A 24107-nucleotide genomic window follows, 5' to 3' on the forward strand; every position below is an offset into this window, starting at 1 on the left:
TTTCAGTGTGATGTTGGAAACTTTCTCTTTATAGGTAGGATAGAGAAATATAATTAGTTTTTATAATAAAAGAAAAAGACTTACGAAATGCCGTTAACAAAGCTACATAACTCCGCCTAAAAGAACAGTGGAAATAAATGGAGGGCTGGGTGTAGAACCCCTTGCAGGTTTCAGTGTAGAATCATACCCAACAGAGTTTTAGGCTAAGCATTTTCCAGAAATATCAATATGAAATCCAAGTGTCAGTGGAGCTATCAAAGAAATCACCTTACTCAAGTGCCTTGAAAAGTTGCTGGTGGGTTATAAGAGGAGGTAGAACTGAAATTACACAAAATCACTTCCTTGGATGACCAGACCACTAAATACTGCCAACACGTGTCACAGCCTCACACTTCCCCATTCTTAGGAATGGGGAAGGTTGACAAGGCCCAATGGTTATTAATGGATTCTCAAAAATTGTTTCCAGATCTCTTGCTCTATAAGAAGCTATAAAACACTCAACTTTTTATATTAAGTTTTAAATTTTAATTCCAGTATAGTTAACATACAGTGTTATATTTGTTTCGGGTATACAATATAGTGATTCAACAGTTCTATACATTATTCAGTGCTCATCATGGTAAGTGCACTCTTAATCCCCTTCACCTATCTCACCCACCTCGCTCCCCTCTAGAAACCATCAGTTTGTTCTCTATAGTTAAGAGTCCATTTCTTGATTTGCCTCTCTCTTTTTTCCTTTGCTCATTTGTTTTGTTTCTTGAATTCCACATATGAGTGAAATCATATGATATTTGTCTTTCTCTGACTGACTTATTTCAGCCAGAATTATATTCTCTAGCTCCATTCATGTTGTTACAGATGGCAAGATTTCATTCATTTTTATGGCTGAATAATATTCTGGAATTTTATGGCTGAATAAACATAAATGTTGATGGGCACTTGGGCTGCTTCCATAGTTTAGCTATTGTAAATAATGCTGCAATAAACACAGGGGTACAGGCACACCTATGAATTAGTGTTTTTGTGTTTTGGGGTTAAATACCCAGTAGTGCAATTACTGAGTTATATGGTAGTTCTATTTTTAAGTTTCTTAAAAAGTATTTATTTTTTGGGAGAGCACAAGCCACGGGGGGGCAGAGAGAGGGGGACAGAGAATCCAAAGCAGGCTCTGTGCTGACGGGAGGGAGCCTGATGTGGGGCTCAAACTCAAAAAATGCAAGATCATGACCTGAGCCAAAGTCTGACACTCAACTGACTGAGCCACCCAGGTACCCCTATTTTTAGCTTTTTGAGGATCGTCCATACTGTTTTCCACAGTGGCTGTATCAGTTTGCATTCCTACCAACAGTGCACAAGGGTTCCTTTTTCTCTGCATCCTCACCAACACTTGTTTAAAACTCAATTTCTGGGGCACTTGGGTGGCTCAGTTGGTTGAGCGTCTGACTTTTGACTCTGGCTCAGGTCATAATCCCAGGGTCGTGAGATCAGACCCCATATCAGGCTCCATGCTCAGCTTGCTTAAGATTCTCTGTCTTTCTCCCCCTGCCCCTCTCCCCCACCCACGCTCTCACTAAAAAATAAAAATAAAATAAAAATTTAAAAATACCAAACTTTTAAGAAGTTTAACTACTTGCACACCAATTTTGCCTGATAGAATGAAAGCATTATTTTATTCAAGCTACCTAAATGAGTTTTCTAAAATTTTTTTTTAATCCAGCCAGTTATGCTTATACCTTGGGTGAACAGAACTAAATTAGGGCAGGGGCAGAATAATGATCCTAGAATTGGATTTATTTTTGCATAGAAAAATGTTACTAGCTATCATAAAAACACGTTTCACCAAAGACTTGGATTAAGCCAAAGGGTAACATCGAAATAAATACATGATAAAGTGAGAAAACAATGTATCAAATCATATTACTCACAGGAGAACCGTCACTCCAAACAAAGCCCTCTGAAGGACTTCCATACGTAAGTCCCAACCAAAACAGTTCATGGTACGTCCCGGTAGCCCTGCAATTTACAAGACATAAAGAGAGCTCATACTATTGGATGAAACAAGTCTGGTTACTTAACGAGATTTCTATGGTTACCTAATGAGACAGATATGAGAGCTAATCAAATTTGAAAGTTGTCTTTGAAACCTAAATTAGTACACAGGTAAAAAGATGCAATGACTATAAGCAGTATGCAACTGCGTGTTTTGGTACAGCCCATGAATATCCTCAAAAGGAGCCACCACTTGAGAATATATCATTATAAAGCACTGCAAGAAAGTCATTCATTTATTCACTTAATAACATGTACTTTCATAGAGTAATTCATATCATTCGATAAAATTAAAGCATTTGTAAGTGAAACTAGATAAAAAAAAGCTCTTATGGATTTGGGATATAATACAGCCACTCAAGGTAGCATTATGAGTCAACAATTTCAGAAATGTAAGACTTTTCTCAACATCAGAGCATCAAATAGGTAAAAGGAATATTATATACAAAAGACACTTACGCTATTAATCGCCATATTGCTTGCTGTTCCTCTTTATTATTGATACTAGCTAGATCACCACCCAGAGCTTTACAAAAATCTCGAGATTCAAACCATGTTTTCTTCTCGTGTTTTCCTTTTGCAAACAGCTAAAGATGATATAGTTTCAGAAGTTATTTTATACTTCATAGCTTATCAAATCAAGAGAAATAATTATTTACTTTTGATGAGATTTCATTTTATAGAAAGACACTGCTATGGTGTAAAACAATGTAATTCTCTTGGTGGAAAATCAATGTAGGAGTACGTATTTGGGTAACAAAACATGTGGGGTGGTTTTGTTGAGAAAACCTTAGAAAATAAAAATACTTCATAGCACAGAAGAAATTAGATTAAAGTCTTAGAAGTTTGATGCATTTGGCAGAATTAATTTGGTTAGATGGGAAAAGTAGCATTGAAATGAGAAAGAAAAAAACACTTTTGATACAGGAAAAGTAAGGAAGGAAAACTTCAAAAAACAAAAGTTGTGGCATAGTTTGTTACCCTGCCTAGCTTGAACAAACACCTGACAGTCTCAATATTTCATTGCTTGTGTCTTTTGCAATGGCCTTGTCTTTTTTTCCTTACAGCTGCATTAAATTGTAATAGATTATATAAGTTAGGGAATATCTTCTATTATCCAGAGGGCTACAGTGAAATGGAATTCCAGACTAAGAAATACCTATCAGTATGCAAATAGTATAAGAGTCAGTTGTATCCATCAACTTTTATAATTTTCATTCACTATTTCTCATGAGTCATGCTCCCCACCATTACAGGCTTGTGGGAAATGGGGTTGGCTTCCAATGGACTAGGGCTGCCCAGCCATCACCAAGCAACCCAAGGCAATCTTCACCTTGACCCTAACTTGAGCTGTCTGGACAGAAGTGCCTTGAGCAAGCTTCCACATCATTAACTCCCAAGACTCTGTGGGCACTGCAACCTGCTAGACTATGATATAAGACTTCGTTTTCTTAAATAAATTTACTATCACCTGAATTTTATTAATAGTTCCCACATCTTAATATGTACAAAGACGGTCTATATATTTCCAAACAAACGTACATAAGCACCTCTAAAACTCTATAATTTTCTAATGAAGCACATATTTCAATGTGTTGAATATCCACCAGGATAGCATCTCTACCAGAACCCTCATTCACTTCCCAGCTCTGGAGAATTCTGCCACGTCTCGCAAAATCCTGCTACAAATCTCCATAGCCTACCACCCCCAGGTGAATGGCTGTGTATAGGACGAGCCTGGCCTTTGTGTAGTACACCAAAAGTTTCCAGATGCAACAATGAACACCTGATTTGCTTTGTATTAGTCCTCAATTAGCCCATTTCCAAAATCCTCTCTTGCCTTGGCCCAATGCATCCCCTTCTATGTAAATTATGCATTTAGCCCTGACCTGCTAATCAGGATTGAACAAGTATTTAGCAATCTCCACTGTCAGTAGTGGGAATGACTAACCCAACTACCCACACCCCTTGAGTTACAGAAGACTAAACAGCCTCATTCTGATACACATTAGTAATTCAAGTTTTCCCTCAGCCTTACCTAACTGTCTTACAAGGCACACCATGGCCACATGCGACCAAAGGGTCTGAATAAAAGAGGTCCTGGGAGTGGGACGCTAAAGAACAATATCATTAAGGGGTCGAAAAGCACATTTCTGTATGTGACCAAATCCAACTTTCTCAAGAAAGGATATGACCTACAAGAGTGAAAAAAAAAAAGACCCAAATGCATAATTCACTGAGGTTTTTGTCTGTTTGTTTCGGTCAACTTGACTGCATAAGGAGAAAATGGACGGTGTGAACTTGGAAGGTATAAAATGAGAGCAGGATATCAACTCGTCATTTAAAGGACACGGAACAGCCACGTGCCCCTACTTGGTAACGCTCTCATCGCCCATCGGGCATAACCACCGGGGGTGGGGGGGCTAAATCACAACAATGGAGCATCACCTGCTAGATGACCATTTGGCATTAATGTAGACTCTGCTTTCAGTGCAATTACCTAAAAGCTTGGGCTCTGAGACCAGGGCAAAATGGGACGTGATGGGATAGCATGAGGGGAAACAGACATTTTCATGAAAAGTGCAAGCTCAGAGGAGGGCAAGGCAGCCTGGGGGGGGGGGGGGGACAGTGGGAGGGTGACGAAGCAGAGCACGTGAAGAAAGCTGCTGTGAGTCGTGTTTGCAGCTCCAAATGCAACCGGTCATTAGCATGTACCCGAGGGGAGCTTTTGAAAACACAGAAGCCCAGCTCCCCTTCCAGACTCAGAGAATTAGACTTTCTACAGGGAGAGCCTGAGCACCGCGGTTTGGGGCTCCGTTTTAATTCCTCGCGTGACTTTTGAGGCTGAAACGCAGTCCACGTTCTTTCTTAGCTTAGCAGATGACAGTCACCTTGAAACACAAGCTCGTTTTACTGCTGGCGCCCCATTCCTCCGGACATTTGGGTTCGGGAGTTGTTGTGGGCTCTGGTGGGCGAGTCACTCCCTCGGCCCAGTGTTTGCACACAAATTTTGCTTTCTCTTCGCATCTCACAACATCCCACAAGCCCCCTGCAAGTCCAGTTCTCATGACGACACATCCTGCTTTTCGCCCTGTATTCAATACATAAAGGAAAATTCACTTAGCAGGAGCTACTGCCGGCCGGCCCCGCTCGCAGGTCAGACCCGAGGGTCACCCAGGGCCACACGCTCCTCAGGTGAAGAGAAGATATAGAGGAGAAATTACGGCCGCATTTGGCAACTCCTTTCTACTATTTTGAACTGTTGGTGACCTTTTATTTGTGTGGCCAAAATCCCTAACAGAATTATGAGCTCAGACGTCAGGGTTCTGATAGCATTTCGTGTTTCTAACATCGGGCAGGGTGCCCCCCACGTAGGTACTTAATGATACAATAATTTCAGTAGAACAAAATTTACCATAATGGCAAAAACAGGGGGGTTCATGGGGTTTTTTTTTCTTTTTTTAAGAAAACGTTTCTAAGAGTCCCCTCCTCCACCCCACAGGCCTTGGGGGTCTCTCAGGACAGAAATTCATCACATACTTCAAAGGGAGACACAAGTGAGCTAGAGATTTTCGTTATTCGTTGAATACTCACTACGCTTGAACTTGCTTCCTTATCTCACAAGGCAAATATCACCACCTACTTTACAGAGTAGTGATGAGCGCCAGCTTTCAAGGATCAAAAAAGCATAGACAATGGGGACTATAATCAGCTTAATACTTTACAAATCTGTTTTACAGGTGTGATTATTTCCAAATAGTAATTCATTCAGAAAGAACTTTGAAAATAGTAGGAGTCTTTGTGTTTTACAGGTGTGATTATTTCCAAATAGTAATTCATTCAGAAAGAACTTTGAAAATAGTAGGAGTCTTTGCTGGAGTGAGATGTCCTCTTACTGTTCCTTTAACGGACATTAAGCGTCTAGAGAGAAACCTCAAAGTTCTGGGGAGGCGCATCTTTTTCAAAACATTTTCTCTAAGATCTCTGATTCCCTATGGCTCTGATTTCATCCATTTTTGTTCCCTAGGGACATTCCAGGATTAAGCTTTCAGAGTCCCACTGCTGAAGGAGCAACACGAGGAAAATGAAAGAAAGAATAGGGCCTAGAAGTAAAAATTACCATTACCACTCCGACCGATACTTAACAACAACAACAACAACAACAACAACAACAAAAGTGTATAGTCAGCTCTTATTCTCCTGCCCAGTTAATTTAAAAATAAACTGAAATCGTTGGGGCTCCTGGGTAGCTCAGTCAGTTGAGCATCTGAGTTCAGCTCAGGTCATGATCTCCCATTAGTGAGCTTGAGCCCCGCATCAGGCTTTGTGCTGACAGCTCAGAGCCTGGAGCCTGCTTCGGATTCTGTGTCTCCTTCTCTCTGCTCCTTCCCCCACTTGTACTCTGTCTCTCTCTCAAAAATAAATGAAGATTACAAAAAAAAAATTTTTTTTAATAAAAATAAACTGAAATCGTATTGTTTTCAGAACATTCAAGAACTCACCAAGAATCACACTATCCAAATTACTGTCCTATTTTCCTTATTTGTCAATAATTTGAGAATACAAATTAAAAGAACTTCTGAAGATCAGGATTTATTAAGCCACGTAGTAAATCCAGGCGCTTGAGCGAACAGTCTTGCTTTAGCGTTTAGCCCAGACACAACAAAACATTTGCTCTGGAGGATGCGGCATTTCTGCGCGGTGTCATGCCCCTGAAACATACTAATATTTCCACTCATCTCTGCAAGGCCAAACTTTAAATCTCTTTAATATAGTTTTAAGTTTACAAACATAAGTTAACTGTCTGGAACGTCTGTGGTTATTTAGGATTTCATACATATTTTTCAAACAGACCAATACCAGACAACTACTAGTTTTACTTCCCTGTTTTCTTAGACGACTGTGAACTAATTACAAATGTTAGGGGCGCCTGGGTGGCTCAGTCGGGTAAGCGTCTGACTTCGGCTCAGATCATGATCTCACGGTCAGTGAGTTCGAGCCCTGTGTCGGGCTCTGCGCCGACAACTCAGAGCCTGGAGCCTGGAGCCTGTTTCAGATTCTGTGTCTCCCTCTCTCTCTGATCCTCCCCTGTTCATGCTCTGTCTCTCTCGTTCTCAAAAATAAATAAATGCTAAAAAAAATTTTTTTAAAGAAAATTTTAAGAAAGAAAGAAAAAGCAAAAGAGAATCAAATACAAAATGCCGCAAGCACAATTAATCTACGCAGTATATTTGGAAAGGTACATGGAGGGCTAATAGGCTTTGCCCAATGGACTTGTAGGGTGAATGAAAACCTCACCTCCAAGCAATGCTCATACCTGGCATATCTGAATTCCAGTGGGTGAACTGAACCTTTTCCTCAATGGTCCACTGAAAGGTGCCTTTGTTTTGTACATCTGAAAGTCCTGTCCAAAAATATCTTTCAGGCCTCAATCCAACCAAACTAGTTAGAAACGCTTGTTCATATCTTAAAAGAAAAAAATTAACTAAAATTTAGAAATGTGAGTTTTTCCAAACAGCAACACGAAAAGCATGTCAATTACATGTGTGAGCTATGATTTAGTTGGTACTTCAAACATATTGTGTTTTAAGTTATATGCCATTTAAATTATACAAATTTCTACTAAGGAAATGAGGGGGGACTATCATGGAGCTGAATGAATAAAATCAAATATACTCAAATCATTTCTGTCCACTCCTCACCAGCCCCTCGGCCCCTCCCCAAAATCTAAGAGAATTCTGCAAAGGCAAAGGAGAAAACTATAGCATTCTCAGATACACTGTTTAAAAAAGTAGTCCACTTTCCAACTATTTCAAATGCCCGACACAGTTCTTGGGTAAGTAAATCCCGAGGTCGTAACGTTATCAAAGATGATACAGACAGAAAAATCCGTGTGGATTACCCCTCAAATTTTATTCTCTTCCCTCAGGTCTGAAACAGAAGAGAAAATTATTGAGGAATACGGAGAAGCAGAGATTCGATCTGTAGAAAGAAGTAGGAGAAGAATCACAATTTCCAAAGGTTTTCTTTGGATCTCATCTCTTTGGCATCATCTAATGACCCAATTTGGTTTGTAAAGCAACCAAAGTTGATCTTAACAGATAAAACATTAAACAATGAGGCAGCAATGTAGGCAAAAATTTTTCTTCGGAGCAAAAGAGAAGTGAAAAAAGTGATGTTCACAGTTTCCAGGATAACGGAATGTTTACTTCTCACAATTGAATAATTTCATTCTCACAACTGTACAAAGAAAAAATGTTTAAAGTCCTAAACCCAATTTCTCCCAAAAGTCTAGAAACAAAATTTAAGCACAGAGTTACTGAGCTCCCGAATAGAAATGTAGACAATACAAAGGAAAACAAACCTAAAATATAGGGAAATTTCTGCTCCAATAAACCAAAAGATCAATAAACCAACTCATCAATTGATCAGTCAGGATCAATGTGCACTCAGTGAAGATCAGAACAGTAGCATTCTTTACCTTTTATCAGGTGTGCCTTAAGAAGCAATGAATAAAACTTATTGTATTAAAACTATGTCTTGACCTGTTTTATAACAAATCAAATGCACATTTTAAAAAAAAAAATTTTTTTAACGTTTATTTATTTTTGAGACAGAGAGAGACAGAGCATGAACAGGGGAGGGGCAGAGAGAGAGGGAGACACAGAATCCGAAACAGGCTCCAGGCTCTGAGCTGTCAGCACAGTGCCTGATGCAGGGCTCGAACTCACGGACCGTGAGATCATGACCTGAGCCGAAGTCAGACGCTTAACCGACCGAGCCACCCAGGTGCCCCTCAAATGCACATTTTTAAATTTCGTGGGGCGCCTGAGTGGCTCAGTCGGTTGAGCGTCCCACTTCGGCTCAGGTCATGACCTTACGGTTTGTGAGTTCGAGCCCTGCATCAGGCACTGTGCTGACAGTTCAGAGCCTGGAGCCTGCTTCGGATTCTGTGTCTCCCCCTCTCTCTACCCCTCCTCCTCTCATGCTCTGTTTCTCTCTCTTTCCCTCTCAAAAATAAGTACACATTAAAAGAAAATTCTTTAGGGGCGCCTGGGTGGCGCAGTCGGTTGGGCGTCCGACTTCAGCCAGGTCACGATCTCGCGGTCCGTGAGTTCGAGCCCCGCGTCAGGCTCTGGGCTGATGGCTCGGAGCCTGGAGCCTGTTTCCAATTCTGTGTCTCCCTCTCTCTCTGCCCCTCCCCCGTTCATGCTCTGTCTCTCTCTGTCCCAAAAATAAATAAACGTTGAAAAAAAAAAAAGAAAAAAAAATTAAAAAAAAAAAAAGAAAATTCTTTAAGTTTCTTCTGTGTCTAATCCAGTGCTTTGTGAAGATTAAGGGAAAAATAAATAAAAACTAAAACTTCAAAGATGTTTGGTACTCTAGAGGTCCAAAGTTACATAAAAGCCTCTACATTCATGTGATTTTTCTGGACGTATCGGTCTAGCAAAACCAGCAAAGAAAAGAAAAGAAAATGAACAGAAGAATGTAAAGGAATAATAAAATATTCAGTGAATCTCTCTACCCTTTTTTTGGCGGAGACGGTGGTAAAGATAGAAAGTGGCCTTTGTGAACCAATAAATTGTACTTTTTCTGCTTTAAAAAAATTGGTATATACTCGATCAGAAAAAACGTTAGGCCCATAAACTATGTTCGCGAGAACATTACTTTTCTGAAATGAAATTATATGATTCATATAATAACATAATGAAAGTTTGTTACTGAATATTGCTTTCAAGTTCTAAAAGGAGCAAAAGATTTTATAGCACTTACAATGAAGAGTCCAATAGGATATGATTTTCTTTTTTTTTTTCTTTTTTTTTTTTAAATTTTTTTTTTTCAACGTTTATTTATTTTTGGGACAGAGAGAGACAGAGCATGAATGGGGGAGGGGCAGAGAGAGAGGGAGATGCAGAATCAGAAACAGGCTCCAGGCTCCGAGCCATCAGCCCAGAGCCCGACGCGGGGCTCGAACTCACGGACCGCGAGATCGTGACCTGGCTGAAGTCGGACGCTTAACTGACTGCGCCACCCAGGCGCCCCTATTTATTTTTGGGAGAGAGACAGAGCATGAACGGGGGAGGGGCAGAGAGAGAGGGAGACACAGAATCGGAAACAGGCTCCAGGCTCGGAGCCGTCAGCCCAGAGCCCGACGCGGGGCTCGAACTCACGGACCGCGAGATCGCGACCTGGCTGAAGTCGGACGCTCAACCGACTGCGCCACCCAGGCGCCCCAGGATATGATTTTCAATGCTACTCCTTCTGCAAATCGTACCTCAAGATCATTTGTAATTTACAGAAATTTAGAGCATGGTGATACTTAGGCTTCTGTGAAACCATTTCATTATTTGACATGCATTAAAATAGAATTAAAATAGTTGCATACCTGTCTTCAACAGTTGTTAAGTAAGCCTTCTCATTTACGCAGGTTTGGTTTGCTTCTGCAAATGTTGAAAGTGTGTGTCCAATCAAGTAGCAGTAGAAGCCGTGTCTTTTCCAGCCCTATTAATGTTATCAAGCAGATTATCGTGGATATTTATTCAATAATATTATTTTAATAATTCCTCTATCATGAAATGTAAATTGCTAAATAACAGAGGTATCTGAAGGACACAAATCCGAAAAGTTTGAAATGCAATGACAATTACTCATGTGAATAAGAAAACAGTAGAATGTTGTTTGTCATATGACAAATTAGGACACAAAACTGGGGACCGGGCATTCATTCTCTCTGTTTCTGATACCTCTTCTAACAAAAGCGATGTGTGAAGTACTCACTGGGGAAACGGAACAGAATGCGTAAGATTTCAGTATTAGAATGAGTAACCACAGGAAATAATTGGCAAAGTAGCAAGCTCGTTTGCCCACTGACGTCGAAAGTAGATGATGACTATGAAACTGTATCATCTGGTCCTGGGAGAATACTTATCAAACTTCTGGCAGCACCATTTGGCATGGTTCCTCTCCCATCCTTAAAACACCCAGAAATGCTACATAAAAGCATTACAATAGGGGCACCCGGGTGGCTCAGTGGGTTAAGCATCCCAACTCTTGATTTGGGCTCAGGTCGCAGTCTCACGGTTTGTGAGACTGAGCCCCGCTTCCAGCTCCGTGCTGACAGCATGGAGCCTGTGTGGGATGCTCTCTCTCTCTCTCTCTCTCTCTCTTGCTCTCTCTCCCCCACCCTGTGCCTCTCTCAAAAATAAATAAATAAACTTAAAAGATAACAATAAAGAAAAAAATTCCATACTTGAGCTCAAGAGAAAGAAGAGGTTGTCTCCAGTTACCGAAAATACATCGAAAACTAAAACCTAGAATGGGAAATACTCAAGCTGAGACTATAGTTGCCCCATGGTGCACGAACCTCAGATTATGGTACTAGGGCAGCGGTACTAATCTCCATACAAATGAGCATATCAGCTCACTTGAGGCAGGGGAATGGAACTGAAGTCCTTACACGAAGATGGTACCCACTAATGGGAGCCCCTCCGAAAAAGGAGAGTGAAAAACTCTACTCACAGAACCGAGAAATGACAGTTTCTTATCATCTGCCTGGGGTTCTAGGTGCAGGGAGAAAAGTTCTTCTGTTAAAAATAAATACCAATTCTGTGCCAGGGATGGGTGCTGGTCCCGACTTGATGCCATTCGCATTGTATTAGCACCCGCAGCCAAAAACATAAAATAAATCTCAGTCTACAAAAAGAGAGACTCCTAGATATTCAGAGAAGTCAAATGCAGAAACACACAATAGAAATATTTCTACAACACAGGTAATGTGAGGCTAAGACATTTGAGGCTTAGGTTGGGGATGGGACGGGGAATGGTTGAATCAAAAATTGCAAACCACGTGAGGCTCACATTCAAGGAAAGTTAGGAATTGCCTTTCTGGGAAAAAAACATAAAAATAAGCATGCTTCAGATGATTTAACAAAAGAAGACAAAAGAAGGCAAAGGAAGAAGCAGAATCAATAATTAAAGAACAAAATGTTATCAACAAAGAACAAGAGGATGTGAACACAAAACAGAATTTGTAGAAAAGAAAACCATGAAGTTAAAAACTCAATGGCCAAATAAAATATAGAAATGCAGTTTTGGAAAGATTAGTCAACGAATGAATGTTGCAGAGTAAGGAGCACATGAAAAGACATTTAAAGAACACGGACAGAAAACACAAAATAGAATGAGAAGGTTGAAAATCAAAGTAAGAAATGTTTCAGAATCACCAAATAAAATTAATGACTGATAATCTTCAAGATTTTAATTTTTTTTAATGTTTTTACTTATTTGTGAAGGAGAGACAGAGACAGAGCATGAGCGGGGGAGGAGCAGAGCAAGAGGGAGACACAGAATTGGAAACAGGCTCCAGGCTCTGAGCCATCAGCCCAGAGCCTGACGCGGGGCTCCAACCCACAAACCGTGAGATCATGACCTGAGCCGAAGCTGGATGCTCAATGGACTAAGCCACCCAGGCACCCCATATAATTAAAATTTTTTTTAACATTTATTCACTTTTGAGAGACAGAGAGAGACAGAATGTGAGCGGTGGAGGGGCTGAGACGGAGGGAGACACCGAATCCGAAGGAGACTCCAGGCTCTGAGCTGTCAGCACAGAGCCTGACGTGGGGCTCGAGCCCACGAACCACGAGATCATGACCGGAGCCAAAGTCGGACGCTCAACCGACTGAGCCACCCAGTTGCCCCAATAATTTTCAAGATTTAAAAAGAAAGATACATTCTGAAAATGAAGAAGCACACTGAGTACCAAAGAGAAGAAAATTAATCCAAAGCTCAACATATTGTACTAAAAGCCTGCAGAATGGCAAAGACAATGAGTAGATCTTAAACTCAATCAAAGAGAAAATACAAGTAGCCACTTTTTAAAAAGAAGAGTTAGGGACATGTGGGTGGCTGAGTTGGTTAAGCATCCCAGCTCTTGGGGCGCATGGATAGCTCAGTTGGTTAAGTGTCTGACTTTCAGTTTCCGCTCAGGTCATAATCTCACTGTTCTGTGAGTTCAATCCCCACATCAGGCTCCTCACTGACAGTGCAGAGCCTGCTTGAGTCTCTGTCTCTCTCTTGCTTACACTTCTCTGTCTTTCTCAAAAATAAGTAAATAACATTAGAAAAAAATTTTTTAAAAAGCATCCCAACTCTTGATTTTTGCTCAGGTCATTATCTCACTGTTCATGAGTTCCAGCCCCATGTTGGGCTCTGTGCTGACAGTGTGGAGCCTGCTTGGAGTTCTCTCTCTCTCTCCCTCTCTCTCTGCCCCACCTCCTTCACTCTGTCTCTCTCTAAAATAAATAAGTAAACTTTTTTTTTAAAGTACGGGTGCCTGGGTGGCTCAGTCGGTTAAGGGTCCGACTTCAGTTCAGGTCATGATCTTGCAGTTCGTGGGTTCAAACCCCTCACTGGGCTTTGTGCTGACAGATGGGATCCTGGAGCCTGCTTCAAATTCTATGTCTCCCTCTCTCTCTGCTCCTCCCCAACTTGTGTTCTGTCTGTCTGTCTCTCTCAAAACTGAATAAACATTAACAATTTTTTTTAAAAGAAGGATAAAAAGAAGAATTAGTCTAATAACAGGGGAATTCCAATGGCAAAAATAAAGGCCAGGAGAAAACGAAACAATATGTACACAGCACTGAGGCGCCTGAGCGGTTCAGTCAGTTAAGCATTTGACTCTTGATCTCAGCTCAGGTCACGAGTTCCAACCCTATGTTGGGCTCCATGCTGGGTGTGAAGCCTACTTTAAAATATATCATATCACACACACACACACACACATACACACGCACGCACGCACGCACATCCATACAGACAGCATTTTAAAACAACCTACCTAAATTATTACGCAAGGTAAGGGTGGATCAAGACATTTTCAGATAAAGACAGAGTTTTCCACTCCGAAATCACCAGTGAAGGAATCACTAAAAGTTTTACTTTGTCAAGGAAGAATTTTAAATCAGGAGGAATAAGAGAGCTGAAAGTCTACACTGAGCAAAGGAACCAATAAATGTGTGTGTGAATCCAGGTCTAAATGCCTGTGCAAACAGCAAAGAGAACTAATTGCAGGTGGGAAGTTAAAGAACGGGAAATTAACGAGATGTGTGGTTTAAGCAAAATAAGTCAGTGGGAAAAGATCAGTATCCTATGACTTCACTCATATGTGGAACTTAAGAAACAAAACAGATGAACATAGGGCAAAGGAAGGGAAAATAAGATCAAAACGGGGAGGGAGGCAAATCATAAGAGACTCTTATTTTTTAATTTATAAAAAAATTTTTTTTCAACATTTTTTATTTATTTTTGGGACAGAGAGAGACAGAGCATGAACGGGGGGGGGGGGGGGGGGGCAGAGAGAGAGGGAGACACAGAATCGGAAACAGGCTCCAGGCTCCGAGCCATCAGCCCAGAGCCTGACGCGGGGCTGGAACTCACGGACCGCGAGATCGTGACCTGGCTGAAGTCGGACGCTTAACCGACTGCGCCACCCAGGCGCCCCCATAAGAGACTCTTAAATACAGAGAACAAACTGAGGCTTGCTGGAGGGGAGGTGGGGGGAGGGGCTACATGGATGATGGGCATTAAGGAAGGCACTTGTTGGGATGAGCACTGGGTGTTATATGCAGGGGATGAATCACTAAATTCTACTCCTGAAACCATTATTGCACTGTATGTTAACTGACTTGGATTGAAATAAAATTTTTAAAAAAATACTCTAAAAAAATCATAAAATAAAATTAGAGATAGACTTTAAAAATAGAGGTTTATCAGTATTACATATTTAATTCTTACAAGAATCCTGTGAGATAAATAAACCTTAATGTCCCTATTTGAAACAAAACAAAAAAAAACGGAAGATGTGCAGTTTAGTTAATATATTGTATCCATGTAATTACCTAGCTGTGATACTATAGGCCTCACATGAGAAGTTCTCACCAAAGGTGGGGGAGTGGATGGCACAGGGGAATTCTCTGTACTCTCTTTCTCAATTTTTTGACAGTCTAACATGATTTCCAAGTTAAAAAAAAAATGTTATAATGTTTAGGTGGAATAATAAACTTCATTTTGTTCAGGAAGCAGAGAGATGTTGATTAACTTCAAGTCAGACATGCATGTTAAAAACATAAGGTTAACCACTGGAAAAAAAAAAAAAAAAAGAAATAGAATCATTCCCAAACCTGTAGAGGAGGAAGATGGGATAAAAATATTCCAGAGAACTAGTGGAATGCAGGAAAAGACAAACAAGATAGAAAGAAAACAGAACAGTAAATGAAATAAAACTCAAAATGGTAAAACAAATACAAATATATAAATGTGCAAAAAAAATCTACACTCACATTTGCCAGTAAAAGGCCAAGAGTTCCTCAAATGAGATAAAAAATAAAAATGCAGATATATTTTTACAAGAGCCATTCGATGACATAGAACTATTAAAAGCTAACAGGCATTTCTAGGGAAATGCCAAGCAAAAGATAGCTTCTGTAGCAATTAATTTAAAATTGACTTTCTGGTCAAAAAAGGATTAGTATGAATAAGGAAAATAATTACACTATCAAGGACTGACGCATCAGGAAGATATAATGCAGTTCAAAGCACATAAAACAAACATTGACAGAACTGTAAAGAGAATATTTCGTCAAGGAGACAAAATACTAGGAATGCAGAACATCCGAATTATACAAATTGTTAAAGTTTATCTAGTCACCATATATAAAGATCCCTGAACCGAACAATCAAAGATCATTCTGTTCAAGCACACACTGAATATTTACAAAATCTGACTATTAACTAGACCATAAAGAAAGTCTCGGCAAGTAACAACAACCAAAACTGTATATAATCACAATGCAGTGAAATTAAAATCAGTTTCTAATTATTGAGAAACTAAAAATCAAACAAAATCCCCATCACAACCACCAAAACCACACACACACTCTCTCTCTCTCTCTCTCTCTCTCTCTCTCTCTCTCTCTCTCCCCTCTCTCTCTCTCTTCTAAATAATTCGAGGATAAAATAAATCTTAATGGAAATAAAAAATATTTGGAAGTGAATCATAATGAGAGCACTGGATAACAAAACTTGGTTTGGTTGGTCCACAGTTTTAAATTCACCTTTTATTTCTGCAAATATTTAAACACACATTCATAGTCGGTTAAGCACCTGACTCTTGATTTTGGCTCAGGTTATGATCTCATGGTTCATGGGAGGAAGTCCCGTGTCAGCACGGAGCCTGCTTGGGATTCTCTCTCCTTCTCTCTGCCCCTGCCCCACCCCTGTCTGTCTGTCTGTCTCTCTCTCTCTCTCGCTCTCAAAATAAATAAATACACATTAAAAGAAAAACACATTCACTGGAATGTCATGCCCATTAATTCCACCATCTAAAGCACCCAGTAGTAGATTTTATAATTTTGGGTTTCAAACTCATCTGAGAGATTCCTCATCAGCCTGGAAAAGGGAACTTCTGTGTACAGAGTTTTCACATTTGCCTCTGTCCGACACCCAGGAATATCAGCGACTCAGGACCACTTTGCACTAGATTTCCCACAAAGGTAGCAACAAAGTGAAAAATGAACCTGAAATCAGGCCTGTGGTTTTGAATTCTCCAAAAGATCACGTCATCGCGTGCCCAGGCCCAGACCAAAAAAGAAATAAAAAAAATTTTTAAGTCTTGTTATCTTTCTTTACCGGTGAGTGTATTTTTTTCCTAGTCTTCCTAGCTCTCTGAAGAAGTCATGCCAACAGCAGGTATTTTTAAACTGGCCAAATTATTTAACGTCTCTGGGCTTTAGTTTTCCCTTCTAATTAGGAACATAGCATTTATCCTTGAAGGTCATTGGTGGCATAATAACCACACTCAACAAACACTTGTGGATATTTTTTTTAATATTTCATATTACTACCCTAATGATTAAATTGGATTTTATCACATGTTGTAGATATGACAATGACTGGGCTATGTATATGTATACATATATAAACTATATATATATGTTACACATATATATACATATATATATATACATATATACATATATATATACATATATACATATATACATACATATATGGATACATATATAAACTTTGATTAATTGTATAGAAGTCATAAAATTTAAGGACTATTTATTATTTCTAGAAAATTACAATAATACACACATAAACACATATGCATATGATTAGGCAAAGGATACATAAGTGCATTGGTAGAAAAACCAGTGGTCTAAGTGTAGAGACCTGGGGTCAGGATGCTGGGGTTCTAGCCTTGCTTCGGTACCCTAAGAAAGTCCAAGCTTCTCTGGGCTGAATTTCCAGAACGTAAAAATTAAAGGGAGGATTTTGATCATCACAAAAATCCTTGATGTCTCTAACAGTCTCTGATTTCCTGTATCTGCTCAATGTTTCTTTTTTCTTAAATTTGTTAATGTTTATTTACTTTTGAGAGCAGAGAGGAAAGACACAGAATCTGATGTAGGTTCCAGGCTCTGAGCTGTCAGCACAGAGCCCAACACGGGGCTCGAACTCACCAATGATGAGATCGTGACCCGAGCCCAAATCAGACAATTTACTGACTGAGCCACCCAGGCGCCCCTGCTCAATGTTTCTTTCTAGTTTATTTGGACAGTACTGAATTGTGTTTCACGAACTCTCAGCTTTCTGGTGTTTGTTACAAGACGATCTGATCACAACATGACATGCTTGGAAAGAAAATTGGTTTCCACTTTATTTTTATCCAAGAGAAGTGAGAAAGGAAGAAAAGAGGAAGACGAGCAATTCAGCAGTTAAACAGGAAAATGAGAACCCAACACCCTGTCTTCTGTAGTTTCTTTATGCGTTTAGAAACTGCTTCACAGAGGCCATTTGCTTCAACCTCAAAGAACTAGAAGAGTTACAGGGAGGTAGAACGCCAAGTGCGATACAGGTGAGGGGGATGGGCAGTAAGATGGCGAAGCTTTATCCACTTTAACTGATGGCTGCCGGCTACCACCAGCTCGTGGGATCTCTCCCCTCCCAATGCAGCGATCTACTGCGAAGTATCCCTGTCAGACGTAGCCTTCTCAAAAATATTATAAATGGAGAAAAATGACAGGAGAGTCGGCTATCTGAAATTCATGGTTATCTTCTGGAAATGTTCCTACCACCTATGGGATCATCGACCACCAATAATACCTCAGTGAGCCTTCTTTCCAGGACCATAACCCATCTGACTCTCACTACCCTCACGAGGTTCCACGGCTGTGTGGTTTTATTCTCTGTTCTAGCTCCCCCATTTGGGGTGGGAGGATTCCCCCGACGTTCTGAATCACATGCACCCATATTGGCTGTAGAGGGCACCTGAAGAAGACTTCAGGGAGAACAAATACCAAATACTACCAACAAACAGTTGAACATTTAAAAAGTTAGACCTTCTGACTACCTATCACAATGATACAACACTTTCCCAGGCAAAAGTAAAGCCAAGATATCACAGAATATTTGCTGGTCTGAAATGATTGGCGTATGTTCTATACTCACTTTCCGGCAGCCGCTTTCTACTTCTACTGTTCCTGAAGGTTGGGTTTGAGATTTCATCTTACAGATGTAGTCAAGAGGCCGCTCACAAGCCCTATCCGCCCAGTACCCGTCCTACGGAAAGCAAAGAGAAAAAAAAATGAATGATTATCAGCTGTTTCACTCTGAGGCCATTTTCTTGTAATGGTGTCTCAGGAAAGGAAAACGAAGATTCGAGGTTCTTAAGAGAAAAATGGCATCTGTGAAAAGGGAAGGTGAATTGACATTTTATAAGTAAACAGCAAATTTGACTCCGGCTGCAAAGGTGAAAAGCTATTGGGGCCCCAATATGTTTTGATACTATGGCTATCCATGCCACTGTGTAGAAGGATCTAGAGAGAAACTAAAAATGCTTGTAAGCCCCTAAGTGATTATACCAACAGAAGGTCTACATGCAGCCTCTCCCGTCAGCTGTTTTCAAGTTGACCAAGTACAGAGAAAGCCTTCCAGACAAACTCCCTCACCCAACACACCAAACTTGAAAACACACCTTGAAACCAGTCCTCTCTCCTCCCTTTTCCAATTTGTACTGAGGAGTGTCCTCCTGGGTCTACGACTCTGCCTCCCAGCCTGCTTCAGATTCCACCTTCTCCCCCTTCCTCAACGACTGCACATCAAAATGACCTCTCCTCTCCTTCAGTCTCCTACAGACGCCTTCTGTATTGCCTGCCTCTGGTTCCTCATTTCTCACTCAGTTGCAACCCACTGCCATCTGGTCCTCAATCTTCAGCCAGAGTGACAGCTATACATTGAAAAGTTGGTTTAGCCACTCCTCAGCTAAGGCATGTTTTCTCAGTATCAACACTCGCGAGCTTTCCTACCTGTCCGTCCACCTCTAACTCCGTGCTTTCAGCCATATTGTCCTTCAGTTCTTTATAAGAAGGATGTTTTCTGGTTTCCTCTTCCCAGGACACACTTCTGCCTACCCTTTCAATAGTTTATACCTGCTCTTTTCTTAAGCTTTCAATTAATCACAATGAGGGGCACCTGGATGGTTCAGTCGGTTGAGCATCTGACTGCGGCTCAGGTCATGATCTCATAGTTCGTGAATTTGAGCCCCGCATGGGGCTCTATGTGACAGGTCACAGCCAGAAGCCTGCTTCGGATTCTCTGTCTCCCTCTCTGTCTGCCCCTCCCCTGCTCGGACTCTGTCTCTCTCTCTCTCTCTCAAAAGTAAATAAACATTAGAAAAAACCAATTAATCACAACAAAAACAACCACAATGATGAAACAGCAGCTAATACTTATTGAACAAGTGGTTTGGGGCAGTCACGGTACTAGTTATGCACATTAACCCATTCAATCCTTACACTCACTGTTAAGCTGGGTACAATTAGTATGCCCTTTTCATAAAGGAGAAAATAAGCCAGGCATCCAGACCCAGCCTCTTAACCACCGCGTTCGTCGTCCATTAATAAAAGATAACTTGATGATATTCTTCCATCACTAAACTCCTATTTAGGCCGTGGAAGCAATCTTTTCATATTTGACATCTCCACGTAACCTACAAGAGCAAACGCAGCTCTCCAGGTACAGACGGCAGACGGTGAAACCCAGAAGAGATCTAAGTGCATCTGCTCAGAGCAACCAGTCAAAAGTTGAACCAAAGCTCTAATGTGATCAGTCAAGTTGTACGTATTGCCATTTAGAACCCAGCACAGGAACAAGACGAATATGTTGGTTACTGGTTAATTTCATCCCTGCACCAAATGTTTCTGTCTGCTGCTTTTCTCTTCCCCTTGAAAATTGGACTTTGCCAAACAATAGAAACACAGATAGATCACCTGGACTAGAAGCAACCTAAACAATAATAATATGTAATAAGTGAGGCAGAACGGAACATACCCTGTGGCTTTTGCTAGGCATCAGCAAATAAAGTTGCCTTACCTTGCCTTTCATTACAACGCAATCTTCCTGCCTGTTGTTTTCATGGCTTGGTTCCCCCCGCAGCCATTTAGTAAATGTTACTGGGGTGCCATCGCTCCACTCAAAATACATTTGGATCTTGATGTCATTTAAGCCAATCCATAACTCATCATCTGGCTCTAAAGAGGAAGAAAAACACAAAATCAATGTACACATGTTTTCTTTCCTAAAATCAGGAGGTTATCGGGAAAGGAAGGCTCCCTGCTTTATTGATAAAAGTTCGACTCCCTTAAGATTATAACAGAGAAAAGACCATTCTCTTGAGTGTTAATCTGACGTGTCAACTACACTTTATGTTGCCAATATTAGTTTCACTGAGCAACATATTCTTTACATTGTGAAGGCAACTGTATTCTTTTATTGTACAAGTGTAACTTGTATCTCCTGGGAGTTGCTAAAATGAGGCTGAGGTTGGTCCATCATTACCCCCTGTTTTGTGAAGCTACTCTTTTGTTATAAATACCTTTCCATACAAACTGTACTCATTGTGTTGGAAATATAACAGCTTACTTATACATTAATCTATTTGACTATCATTAAATCTCATGAATGTTTTAAAGTACTATTAAAAACCACCTCTAGTTTACTTACTATGTTATTATTAAGAACATTCCAGATATTAAAGCTTAATAACTGTACTAGGAGTGAGAAGATACATAAACAAAGGAGGTGAGCTGTCTCTCCCGACATTTAGGACTTATTTATTGGTCTATAAATGTAAATGAATCTGTAATGATGTTCACCATAAAATACCAGAAAAACTCAACTAAGTAACAAATAAACATTAAAACAAAAATAACCAGGTACAGATACAAAATGTCATCATTTTGTTTTAAAGTTCTATGAAGAACATTATTGACCTTATCTGTAGTTATAATTCCAAAAATATTACAACTAAAACGGAACAAAATGTAAGGCCTAAGTCTTCATGCCTAGAAACATACGTTTGCAAATTTAAAAAAAATTAATGAATATCTAATTTATTCTATTGGAAATTTCATCATGAATGCTTGACTTCTGTCCTTTAAATGGCAAAAATAGGGGCGTCTGGGTGGCTCAGTCGGTTAAGCGGCCGACTTCGGCTCGGGTCATGATCTCGCGGTCCGTGAGTTCGAGCCCCGCGTTGGGCTCTGTGCTGACAGCTCAGAGCCTGGAGCCTGTTTCAGATTCTGTGTCTCCCTCTCTCTGACCCTCCCCTGTTCATGCTCTGTCTCTCCCTGTCTCAAAAATAAATAAAACGTTAAAAAAAAATTAAATGGCAAAAATAAAATTACTTGCCAAAGGACTATAAAGATGATGTTGTAGTAGAAAATGAGAAAAATGCCACACTAAATAGGAATCTCCCTAAATGGTTTAATCTGTTCCTCCTAAACGTTGTCTCCCAACTTGCTTTTGGAGAAGTCACTGATTGGCCCATTGCCAGCCCCAGCAGATGTTTCCAGCACCATGAGGCATGAATGAGGGTGCCAGGATGAAACCCTTTTCCTTTCACTTAATTTGGCAGCTCATGATCTTTTGGGCAGCAACTGTAGGCTTCAAAATGACCTCATATGCCCTTTCAGGATTTAGGTTCAAAGCTAATAAAAACCTAAACTCTCCCCTTGCCCCCGCAATAAGTAAATAAAATAAAAATAAAACCCGAAACTCCCAAGGCCCACAGTTAAAATAAAGTGTTAAGAGTTCCCTATAACATTTTTTCTTACTACATTGTGCACCGCCATCTAGCTTTTGTAATTCCTAAACACAGCCTACACTCTATAAAAATATATAATACACAAGCGGAAAAAGCCGTTAAACCAATTGTTACGAGTCTGTTAGGGAAGCTGTCTTAGTTGATGTAGTCATAACCTAGGTGCGCAAGTCCCAATTTCTCCACTCTATTTCCACAATCAGTATAAAAAATATCCAAAAAAAAAGATAATTATCTCAACTAGCTAGAAAAATTTTTCTAGGCTTTTGATCCAGAAAAAAATAATTTTACAACTTTCTTTACCTTTATCCATATTATTTTCACTGTTTTAAATAAAGAAGTCTTATCCATGACAAAAAAGGGAAGGTTTCCCTAGTAAAAATTTATTAATTCCTCTTCTGAATTGAAAAGCAACCTCTGGGGCGCCTGGGTGGCTCAGTCGGTTGAGCTTCCGACTTCGGCTCAGGTCATGATCTCACGGTCTGTGAGTTTGAGCCCCGCGTCCGGCTCTGCGCTGACAGCTCAGAACATGGAGCCTGCTTCAGAGTCTGTGTCTCCCTCTCTGTCTCTGACCCTCCCCCGTTCATGCTCTCTCTCTCTCTGTCTCAAAAATAAACAAACATTAAAAAAAAACAAATTTTAAGAAAAGCAACCTTTGCCAGAGGCAGTTCAAGATGGCAGCATGGAAGGATCCTGAACTAACGTCCTCCCATGCAGACAACAAATCTATAGCTACATATGGAACAATTCCCTCTGAAAGGAACCTGAGAACCAGCTGAACAACTACAGTACAACAAAAACTGAAATACGGGTAGGAGAAACAGAGACCTCGTCTTGCCAAAAACTCCACTAGGGTGTAGCCACCCACCATCAGGAGGGTCTCACAAATATGGAACTTCTCCTCAGGGAGTAATGGGTTTGTGTCTCACACCGGGCACCCCCCACTCTCAGGATGTGTACTGGAGAGATAATGCCCCCAAATGTCTGGCTTTGAAAACCAACGGGGCTTAAATCCAAGAGAACCATAGGGCTGTAGGGAACAGAGAATCCACTCATGAAGATCTCACATGTGGACTTACTCACCCCAGGGCCCGGGGAAAAAGTAGAGCCTAGACCACATGCAAAGGAGATTCACTTGATAATCTTAAAACTTCTGCCAGAGGGGCAAAAGCCTGTTGGAACTCTCTCCAGAGAAAGATGTTGACAGGCACCATTTTACCTTCCTCCTCTACCTTGCTTGTGCTGGCACTGGTTGCCACCATTTTTGCACTATCAATCTGATCCACTATTGCCCACCCCACCACACTGATGCTGCAGCCCTTCCAGAGGCAGGGGCAAGGGCCCCATGCCCCATGCCACTACTGCAGCCCCAGAAACAGCAGGTACCATTCTGCTTCCTCACAGCATTTCCATGCACAGCCAGTACAAAGGATGCCCATCGAATCTTGGGCTCCGGTAGCCAGGAGGGACTATACGTCTGGGCCCCATAAGTCTGAAACAATTGCAAGAACAGTTCAAGAAACAAGTAATGAGCAGAGCAAAGTTAAATGGTAAGGATGATGCTCACACAGGGCCACCACTTTAAGACTGAGAGAGATTACTGTTTCACATAGAGAGGCAAACAAAATGAAGAAACAGAGGGGGCTCCTGGGTGGCTCAGTCAGTTGAGCATCCAACTTGGGCCTCAGGTCATGATCTCGCAGTCCGTGAGTTCAAGTCCTGCATCAGCCTCTGTGCTGACAGCTTGGAGCCGGAACCTGCTTCAGATTCTGTGTCCCCCTTCTTTCTCTCCCCGTCCCCCACTTATGCTCTGTCTCACTTTGTCTCTCAAAAATAAATAAATTTTAAAAAAAGATTTTTAAACCAGAAGAATATATTCCAAATAACTAAA

General features: G+C 40.7%; 1 protein-coding gene across 1 annotated transcript in view; it reads right to left on the reverse strand.

Moving 5' to 3' along the window:
- MRC1 (mannose receptor C-type 1) overlaps positions 1-24107 on the reverse strand; it is a 100191-nt gene that overhangs the window by 32913 nt on the left and 43171 nt on the right. Inside the window, exons 8-14 of the mRNA XM_025930988.2 lie at positions 20488-20645; positions 18565-18675; positions 10436-10551; positions 7367-7515; positions 4941-5140; positions 2509-2636; positions 1926-2013 (exon numbers count right to left, since the gene is read on the reverse strand). Coding sequence (XP_025786773.2) covers positions 1926-2013; positions 2509-2636; positions 4941-5140; positions 7367-7515; positions 10436-10551; positions 18565-18675; positions 20488-20645 — 950 coding nt within the window. The remainder of the gene's footprint in view (positions 1-1925; positions 2014-2508; positions 2637-4940; positions 5141-7366; positions 7516-10435; positions 10552-18564; positions 18676-20487; positions 20646-24107) is intronic.

The sequence above is a fragment of the Puma concolor genome, chromosome B4 (genome assembly GCF_028749965.1).
Source record: "Puma concolor isolate L17-30 chromosome B4, mPumCon1.1.hap2, whole genome shotgun sequence".
NCBI lineage: Eukaryota > Metazoa > Chordata > Mammalia > Carnivora > Felidae > Puma > Puma concolor.